Source organism: Onthophagus taurus, unplaced genomic scaffold (genome assembly GCF_036711975.1).
Source record: "Onthophagus taurus isolate NC unplaced genomic scaffold, IU_Otau_3.0 ScKx7SY_15, whole genome shotgun sequence".
In the NCBI taxonomy this organism is placed as follows: Eukaryota; Metazoa; Arthropoda; class Insecta; order Coleoptera; family Scarabaeidae; genus Onthophagus; species Onthophagus taurus.
This window is the reverse complement of record NW_027248940.1, coordinates 3,796,552-3,806,569: the sequence shown is the minus strand read 5'-3', so window position 1 is coordinate 3,806,569 and position 10,018 is coordinate 3,796,552. Positions and strand designations below refer to the sequence as shown.

The 10,018-nt window shown below is 35.0% G+C and overlaps 1 protein-coding gene across 1 annotated transcript; it reads right to left on the bottom strand.

The window, feature by feature from the left end:
- Positions 1–8,868: 8,868 nt before the first annotated feature.
- LOC139432417 (uncharacterized) lies at positions 8,869–9,522 on the bottom strand. Its single transcript, XM_071200940.1, has one exon. The coding sequence runs from the start codon at positions 9,520–9,522 to the stop codon at positions 8,869–8,871; it is 654 nt and encodes a 217-aa protein (XP_071057041.1).
- Between the last annotated feature and the right edge of the window lie 496 nt (positions 9,523–10,018).

Genomic DNA, 10,018 nt, shown 5'->3' with positions numbered 1-10,018 from the left:
CTTTTGGTTTAAAAGTAGGTCCTTCTGCTTTTCAGAGATTTGTTTATGACGTTTTCAAACCATTAATCGAGAACGAAGATGTGTCCATATATTGAGACGATATACTAATAACCAGCGAAACATTGGAATATCATTTTAAATTGTTACGGCAAGTTTTTAGGTTACTAGTAAAAAATAGAATGACTCTGAGATTAGATAAATGTGAGTTTATGGCTTCCCAGATTGAATTCCTAGGATACTTAATAAATGAAAGAGGTATTACACCTACCGAAAATGGTATAAAAGCAATAGAAAACTTTCCTGTACCACGTAATGTCCGGAAATTACAAAGCTTTCTTGGGCTTAGCTCATACTTTCGAAAATTCATTGAGAAATTTTCAATTATTGCTAAACCATTGTATGACCTTACAAAAGCTAATGCCAAATTTCATTTTGGAGAAGAACAGTTGAGTTCGTTCGAAATTATTAAAGCTAAATTAGTATCGGCTCCAGTGCTATCTATTTATAATGAAAAAGATCGAACTGAACTACATTGTGACGCTAGTTCTGTGGGGATGCAGCGGAAAGCTGACAAAAAGTTGCATCCAATTTTCTACTTTTCTAAGCGTACCACTGAATGCGAAAGTAGATATCACAGTTTTGAATTAGAGACGTTGTCTATCATAAACGCTCTTCGTCGGTTTAGAGTTTATGTTCATGGAATAACGTTTAAAATAGTAACCGACTGCAACTCTTTGAAAATGACTTTAGACAAAAAAGAAATGAATTCGAGAATCGCCCGATGGGCATTAGAATTGCAATGTTATGTTTACGAAATAGAGCATCGTGCGGGGAAAAATATGCCACACGTTGACGCCCTAAGTAGAATCACCAATGTACATGTCATAAATGATAATTCGATAGAATTTAATCTGGCCATATGTCAGAACGAAGATGATAATTTAAAAGAAATATGCTTGAAGTTGGAAACTGAAAACAGCACAGATTATGAAATGAGAAACGGATTGTTATATAGAAAAAAAGGGGATGAATTATATTTTTACGTACCTGAAGCGATGGAAGCTAATATTATGTACAAATATCATGACGAGATGGGACATTTGGGTACCGAAAAGACTTTGAATAACTTACAGCGGATCTATTGGTTCCCAAGAATGAAACATAAAGTTGAATGTCATATTAAAAATTGTTTAAAATGCATATCTTATTCCCCTAGACCGACAAAAAGGAAGATGTGTTGCATAGTATTCCAAAAGGGAACCTTCCTTTTCAAACCATACATATCGATCATCTAGGCCCTATAGATAGACACTGTAAAGCCAAGCAGCATGTCCTTGTAGTGGTAGATGCCTTTACAAAGTATATTAAACTTTACTCAACAAAAACAACCGCTAGTGCCGAAGTAATCCAAAATCTAAGACAATATTTTCAAAATTATAGTGTCCCGCGTGTGATATCTGACAGAGGTACGAGTTTCACTTCCCAAAAATTTCGAGCGTTTCTGTCTGATAACGATGTTAGACATGTGTTGATAGCTACTGGATCGCCACAGACTAATGGCCAAGTTGAGCGTATAAACCGCATAATAACTCCCATGATTGCTAAGTTAGCTAGTAATGATATGTCAGGAAAATGGTATCAAACCCTACCTGAAATAGAATTTAGTATTAACAATACTGTTAATAAAACCACCGGAGAGACACCTAGTAAATTGTTGTTTGGACTCTCACAGAGAGGTGTGGTTCAAGACACAGTGGCTAACTATCTTCAAGATTTTGTTACGACCGACCAAGATTTGAGTAGTTTGCGATCTGAGGCCGAAAGAAAGACTACAGAGTCACAACATAAGAATGAGCAATATGTTAAGAAAAAACGTAAAACCCCTCACAATTATGAAACGGGTGATCTGGTTATGATCCGTAATTTTAAACTTGATGTTGGGGAATCTAAAAAATTACTCCCAAAATTCAAGGGGCCTTATCGAGTCAGTAAGATACTTCGAAACAATCGATTTGTAATAGTGGATATTGATGGATTTCAAAATTCGAATAGACCATATGAGGGTGTATGGGAGGGAAATAATCTGCGTCCGTGGATAAATAAATAAAAAAAAAAAAATTGTGCAGTTCGAGGACGAACTATTGTCAGGATGGCCGAGTTGTAGCATTAATTTAATTTGATTTTAAAACGCCATCTATTAATTTGTAAATTAATTATTACCTGGCATGCTTTGCCTGCTATTATGTTGTTTTATGATGGTAGTTGTAGGTTTTGTATTAGGCGTGGAATAAATCAATATTCGAAGAAATAATCTTTAAATACACACTTAACCCTAATAAGAAGCTCCCCAAGTCTTACAATCTATTCAAATTAATAAAACACTGCACTGAAGTCGATTTTTGCCAATTTAATGGTGAGATTTTTAAATACATATAGTGATGGACTCCCAATGGGTTCACCACTTACTGGACTACTCGCGGATTTTTTCATTGACCAACTCGAATCATCACATATCCAACCAACTAATCCATTCTATAAACACATAATATTTTGGAAAAGATATGTAGATGATATCCTAATTTTCTGGGATAATTCCTCCTCCCCATATAACATCACCGAGCTTCTTCAACACATCAACACCTACCATAACAAAATCAAATTTACCATGGAAATTGAAAAGAATAAACCCATTAATTTCTTGGAACTTACCTTGAAAAGAATTAATAATAAAATAGAGTATGAAATTTACAGAAAGCCTACTCAAACAGACACCATAATCCCCGCAGATTCTTATCACCACCACACACACAAATGTGCAGCATTTAACTCCTTCATACACCCTTTGCATGAAACACCCTTGACACAAGAATCCAGAAATCGGGAAATACAAATAATCAAGAACATAGCACATAATAATAAATATCCACCCCAATTTGTTGACAATTTGCTTTCTAAACATACAAACAAACATACAAACCTTCACATAAACAGAATTTTACTAACAGAAAACAAAGAACCAACTAACTACAGATCTATAAACTACCCAGGAAACCGAGCAACGAATGTACAAAGGATCTTCAGAGGATATAACATACACGTTTCATTTAAGACAAATTGAACCCTTTTACAGATACTTAATAACGATAAACTCGATCCAATGTCTAAAAGTGGCGTCTACCTTTTACAGTGTGACACTTGTGATGCAACTTACATTGTAGAAGCGGGCAGAAATATTAAACAACGAGTCAAAGAACATAAACGCGACGAGAATTCGAACTTTGGTAGACACATGTTTACTAACGACCACAACTTTGATGAGGCCAAAAATATGAAACTCCTGCATCAACAAAATAAAGGATTCAAACTCACCCTACTCGAAGCATATGAAATAGATAAAATCCGGAAAACTAACCCAGACAGAGAAAATCTAAACGACCTAATACAATTACAGAAGATACCACTTTATCGATTTTTGACTGACCCATATAACATTAAGACCAAGCCACCAGAGAAAAATACACCCAACTGAAATCCTCCCCTCCCCCCTGCCCCTTCTACCATAATCCCTTTTCCCCCTATGCACACGAGGATTACAATTCTTTGGTGTGTCTTGTTTTCGCAATACATAGGGTCCTTCACACCTACCTTCCACTCTCCCACCCCACATACTCTCCATAACACCTCTTGTTTGATTGATTTTTGTAAGTTGAGTGTTTTTTGAGATAATTTAAATTTGAATTAGTATTACACAAATTAATATTTCGCTACGCATGCCCTGTTAAACATAATCCAAATATTCTCAATACAACGTGATTCTCTGGCCGCTACTTTTCGACTTTTCTGGTGTGGTTGTTTCATTTGTATGTATTCTTAATCAGGCATTTAATTACAAATTAATTAACATAAAATATACGAGCTCGTTTAAAATTGGAAAACAACATAAACACTGAGGAAAATTATTCTTGACTTTCAAGAAAAATTTATTCTTGAATGTATTTCTTAGAAACAAGTATAAGATACTCTTAAAACAAAAATATTTGTTTGTTTTAAGAATAGAAATATTATCGAATGAAGTATCTCATATTCTTAGCATCCAAGAATATCAATTCTTTAAGAATATCAAAAAATTCATTCCTGCGTAGGGTTGCCATATATCCTGATGATATATCCGATGAGTTATTCTGGAGTCTCCAGAATAACTCTTTAACATATCCTAAAACTAAAAGTATGTAAGCGTATTTGTAGCTATCTGAAATTAAAGTGGACTGTTTGAAAAAAGTTAAAACCACTCATATTTCTCGGAGGATTTGGCAGCTTTGAGAAGGTCTTGTTGGCCTTGAACGTAGCTATGAAACTCGATACAAGTTTTATTAAAATTATATTGGCAGATCAAAATATTTTGAACAGTTTCAACTGAGAGCCGGTTGCGTCCACTGGTTTGACATCATAGAAAACACTCTTTCCACGTTCGCATTGTGAGCTGGTATTGAAAAAACATATTCACACATTTTCAAAAAGTGGGAGTATTGGCTTTTGTCCATAGTATTGAAATACTTGACCCACTTTTCACTCGAGCTTAAATCCTTCAACTTACTTTCTTCTTTGTCTTACTTGTCTTTTAACAGTGTGATATTGTTTTTAAGACAAGAAAATTGGTCGAAAACTTCACTTTCTGGGAAGGATATTTTCTTGCCCGTAAAGTAAGCAAGGGTGTTTTCGATTTGTTTCCATTCAGGAACTGTGTCCAATGTGGTCCATTCAAATGTGGCCAAGTGCTGGAGGGACTCACTCCATTTTCTCAAATAACCATGGGCAGTTTGGAAAAAGTCCTTGCATTCTTCTACGAACTTATCTCTGACAGTTTTATCTTCTTTGTCTACGATTTGTTTAGTTTTCAGGCCAATGAACAGGGATTCTTCTCGTTCCTTCACACTCTTCAAAGTCTCGTCCAATATTAATTTGACTTCAATCACAGAAATTTTTGAAGACTCAATTCTCTTTATTTTTCGGTGGAACAATGATAGCTGGTTGTGAAGGAACCAGAGATAGGCCTCACTCAGTGAGTTTGAGAAAAAATCTACAAGCAATTTTGGAGACTTTTCCTGGCTTAGAAAATATGATTTCAAAGCTTCCCATAGGTTTAATATACGCTCAACAGCAGGCATGAGTGATACCCATCTTGTCCTTGAGTGGTACAGTAACTGTTTGTAAGTTATGCCAACAAACTCACAGAAACTTTTAAGTTCTTCAGTTCTGATGGTATAGATTGAGAAATAGTTGAACAGTTTGACAACTATTGTTTCAACATCAACAGCAATGACATCAGCTGCACAAGAAACTGTATTGTGCAATATGTGTGCAGGACACCCAATTCCTTCTAGCTCTTTTTTCAAAACATCTTTCAGTTTGTGGAAAATGTTGTTCACTCCTCTGCGGTTCACCCCTCCGAAATTAGTATTTGTGTTATCACCACAAAACGAAGAGCACTTGTCTAGAGGAAGGTTTGCATCAGTTAGGCTTGTTAAACAATAGTTTGTTATTGTATCTGATGTTTCATCTTTTAATGAGATCTTCTTTAAAATATTGAATGATTAGCGGAAAGATTTTTTCTGCTTTGTGGTTGCTAGCGTCGGTTGATATCCCATAAAATGGGATTTGTTCAAGTTCTGATACACAAGTACTAACTGAATGAGGAGCAAGTACGTTGTTAATTAGCGCGGTGGCTTTAGTACGTGCCGTAGATTGTTTGGCTGCAATTTTAGAATCTGAATACATTGTTGGATTCAGCTTGTTTGAACAATCAACTGACTTGAACGAATGGTGATGTTTAACAATATGATATGCTGTGGTTAGCTCGGCAGCAGCTACCAAAACATCTTCTTTGGAATTCTTCTTTACAAAGAAATCAGCGATCGGCTTAGAAGAGGTTGCGCCCTGCATACTAATAATAATAATAATAATGCCTTTATTAACCCTTACAATTAGTGTACAAGTATATAAAAAAAACAAAATACAAAAACATAATAATAATAAGAAATAAGTATAATGTTACAAAAACAAAATTGCAAAGGCTAACAGGTGGCTGGGTCAGATAACACCACAAAATAGTGAGGTCTGCTCTTCCCCCAGTCCCTATGAACAAAACACATTGCTTCTAAGTAAGTAAGTAGTGAAAATGAATACAGCGCACAAGACAAAAAATACAAAAAACAAAAATTGAATGCATGAATAAAGCAAATAACAAATAAAAATTAAAATTTTACTCTAGAAAACCTAAATTGATTCCATCTGCCGCTCACAGAGATATCGCTTGTATTTATATTTAAAACTCGACAGGCTCAATATTTTTAATGAACGAGGAAGGGTATTCCAAAAGTTTGTCACACAATAAGTGAAAGAATTCCGAAATGACGCCGACGCGTGACGAGGAACTGTAAGTGCATCTTTTCGACGAATATTGATATTATGGATGTCAGTACGATACGATATCTTCTTGCTAAGATAAACAGGTGTTTTTTTTATTTAAAATTTTAAAATAAACTACTCCCCTGTGAAAAATGATTCTGTTATACATATTTAGCCACCCACATTCTTTTAACTTATGTGAAATTCTGCAGTACTTTCGAATTCCATAAATTAGTCTTAAGCACCCATTTTGGACATACTGCACCCGTCTTCGATTGTCCCCAGTTATGCAAGCACCATAGACCGAGTCACAATGATTAAAATTGGTCAGTAATCTTTTATTGTTCTCATTTAATACATGCCGATATGGATAAAGGGATTTTAATACGCAATATGATTTCTGTAGTAACTTGTTTATATGTGAATTAAATTTTAAATCATCATCTATTAACAAACCCAAATTTTTCACACTGCGTACGTGTTGTAGTTCTTGATTATTTACATAAATTTTAAGATTGTCATCAACAAATTTCCTATGATTTCTGTTACCAAATACTATCACATTAGATTTGCTGGAGTTTAGTTTTAAGCCATGCGCCTCAGAAGTGTCAAGAAGTGATTGCACATCAGAATTTATTTTGACAGCAGCAACATTAGTCTCGGTGTGAGGAAATGATATTAATAACTGAGTATCATTAGCATAAGCATGATATTCACAATGTTTCAAGCCCCTGTACAACATACTAGTATAAATGATGAATAACAAAGGACCACATATACTGCCCTGAGGAACTCCTTTAGAGACAAATTCTGGTTTAGATAATGAGCCTTTAACTTTCGTATGTTGCCTTCTGTTCAGAAGATAATGTTTAAAAAAATCAATTGCCGTCTGACCGAGACCAATGTAGTGCATAATGCTTAACAACAAATGATGATTTATCATATCGAATGCTTTGGAATAATCTAATAATATCATTGCATGCATATTTCCCTTGTCGACACTCCGCAACACACCGTCCACAACATCCATTAGTACAGTATTGCAACTATGACCCGGTCTAAACCCTGACTGATTATCAGGTATGATGTCAGAAAGCAATAGGTGTTCACGCAACTGAGAACAAACTATTTTTTCTAGTGTTTTAGAAAGAGCAGGTAAAATACTACGGCATTGGAGTGAATACATGATATAACTTTAGAAACTTCACTCGGTGTTACAGTATGAAAAGCAAACAATTCTTTAAAATTTCGTAACGTAGTGTTGTTATAATATTGTAATAAATCATGATCGATGTTATTATTTGAATTGTTCAGGAAATAATTATTGAATTGATCTGCATCACACAAACGTTCAGGAACAGAAGGTCTATGCTTACGCCCAATGCCCAACTTATTACATGTTTTCCATAAATCGCGAGTATTTTTATTTTGAAAAATAGTATTCATGTAAACCCTCTGTTCCCTACGTACCGCGGATGTAACATAGTTCCTTAGCGACTTGTAGTATTCCCAATGTTCTTGTGCCTTAGTATTTTTGTAACGATTCAATGCTTTATCCCTTAAATGCAACATAGTCCTAACAACCGGAGTTAGCCAAGCAGCACTAGGTTGCGAGATTTTAATAATCTTCTCTGGCACATGTGTATCAAATACATAATGTAAATGTGTATTGAAAAAATTTAGTTTATCGTTAATGTCAGTCAACTGATACATTACATGCCAATCAATGGAGCGCAAATCATTATCAAAATCCTCTTGTTGACTGTTCTAAATATTGGATAAGTTTCACGTTCAACTGCCATCGACAGAGTATATTTAACAAGAAAGTGATCAGAAATATTATTTAAATCAACAGTGCCAGAGTCACCGATAAGCGATATTGATTCAGGAATTATGATTAGATCTATTAAGGAAAAAGTAGAAGAAGAGACTCTAGTAGGAGTGTTTAAAACCTGTTTATAGCTATACGCTTCAAGAAAACTCAAAAGCTTTTCAGTGGCAGGGTTAGAGCAAGAAAATAAATCGATGTTCATATCACCCAAGAGAAAAATATCGTCACACATCGGCAAAAAATCGGAAAAAACAGCATCCAAAGCATTAAGAAATTCATTATAATTTAAATTTGGTGGACGATAAACCGCACAATATCATAATTCGAATGTAGTATATGACTTTTAAAATCAAAAAAACCAGACAGAAGCGATCTTACATTTATGTGAGCCACAGATAAACTATTCAATAACATAGCAATAGAAAAGCAAAGACCAAAAAAGAAAAAGAAAGAAAAAGTTATTTCAAATTGAAAAAGTATTAAGATTAAATTCAATATTTAATGAAACGACCTTTACAATATTAACAAATGAAGTTTGCGCTGAAACACCATTCCCCCCATGCGCGTTTCACAAAAAGAGAGAAAAAAAAAGTATGATACATAAAAAGTAATACAATAACATTAAATAAAATCTAAGCTAAAGATAACCTTGATGCCTTAGTGAGCGGATCCTCAATATCATTTGCATTTTTTATAGTACATATTCTATTATTAACATGTATTTTTATCGCACCATCCCTTGACCAAGCATTTCCGTTCCCAACCCTTTCGCGAGCCAATTGAAGCAGTTTATAGCGTTTGCTTGTGAGGTCCTCTTGTATACCAATTTTAGAACCCTTGAGCCTTTTTCTAGCTTTACAGACCAAATCCCTCGTACGGTAACTAACGAACTTTACTATAATTGCCCTCGAACCATTATTTGTCTTTTTCGCTGCACCCACTCTATGACATCTATCTATATCTTCGACTTTAACAGGAACACTCAGTTTGTTATTAAATAACGATAAAACCTCAGATTCCACATCTTGTACATTATCAGAAATGCCGAATACACGCACATTGTTTCGTCGCGTGTATTGTTCAAGCTCATCCAGTTTATCGGATAAATACCGGTTTTCTTTCTTAAACGTGTCGCATTCCTTCTTTAATTCTTCAATTTCCGCAATGAAATGCTCTTTTACCGTATTTATCACTTGGCTCATAAAAGAATCATTTTTTAAAAGTTCATTAACGGAGCTATAAAATAACTCCTTTAGTTCACGTAAATTTTCTTCGGTAAAACGCATGTTTTCCACTAAAGCACCTGATAACAACACGCACGGGCGAAGTGATCGATGTTACTCCTCTGACAGCATTAACTCGACTGATACCTTTTTTATGTATGTTTGTTTTTATGTGGTCTAATAAATCAGCTCTACCACCATGACTTATGGAAATATAGCCGTTGCAGAATGAACAGTATGCTTCTTCCTCATTCCTTCCCTTCTTAATAAAAGTCCACTCTTTAGAATACTCATCGCGGAAGTGACACTTTAGTTTCGGCATTGTTCACACCCACACGGAAAATGAATCACACAATCACACTGAATAAGCACAGTATAATAGTAAGCAGCTTTTAAAACGTGAAAACACCAACCATCACCTATCAGTATGAATGATGAACTGGTGCGGAGGTTGTTGTGTACAGTATGCTGTCTGCACGGCCGGGCGCCAGTAGTTGCCAACCTCACGCGTGAAATTTCCCTAAAATCTATTGAAAACTCCCCTACTTCTAGAACGGGA

Excerpts from the sequence above, each read along its gene's own strand:
- LOC139432417 (XM_071200940.1), bottom strand. The coding sequence starts at position 9,522 with ATGCGTTTTACCGAAGAAAATTTACGTGAACTAAAGGAGTTATTTTAT.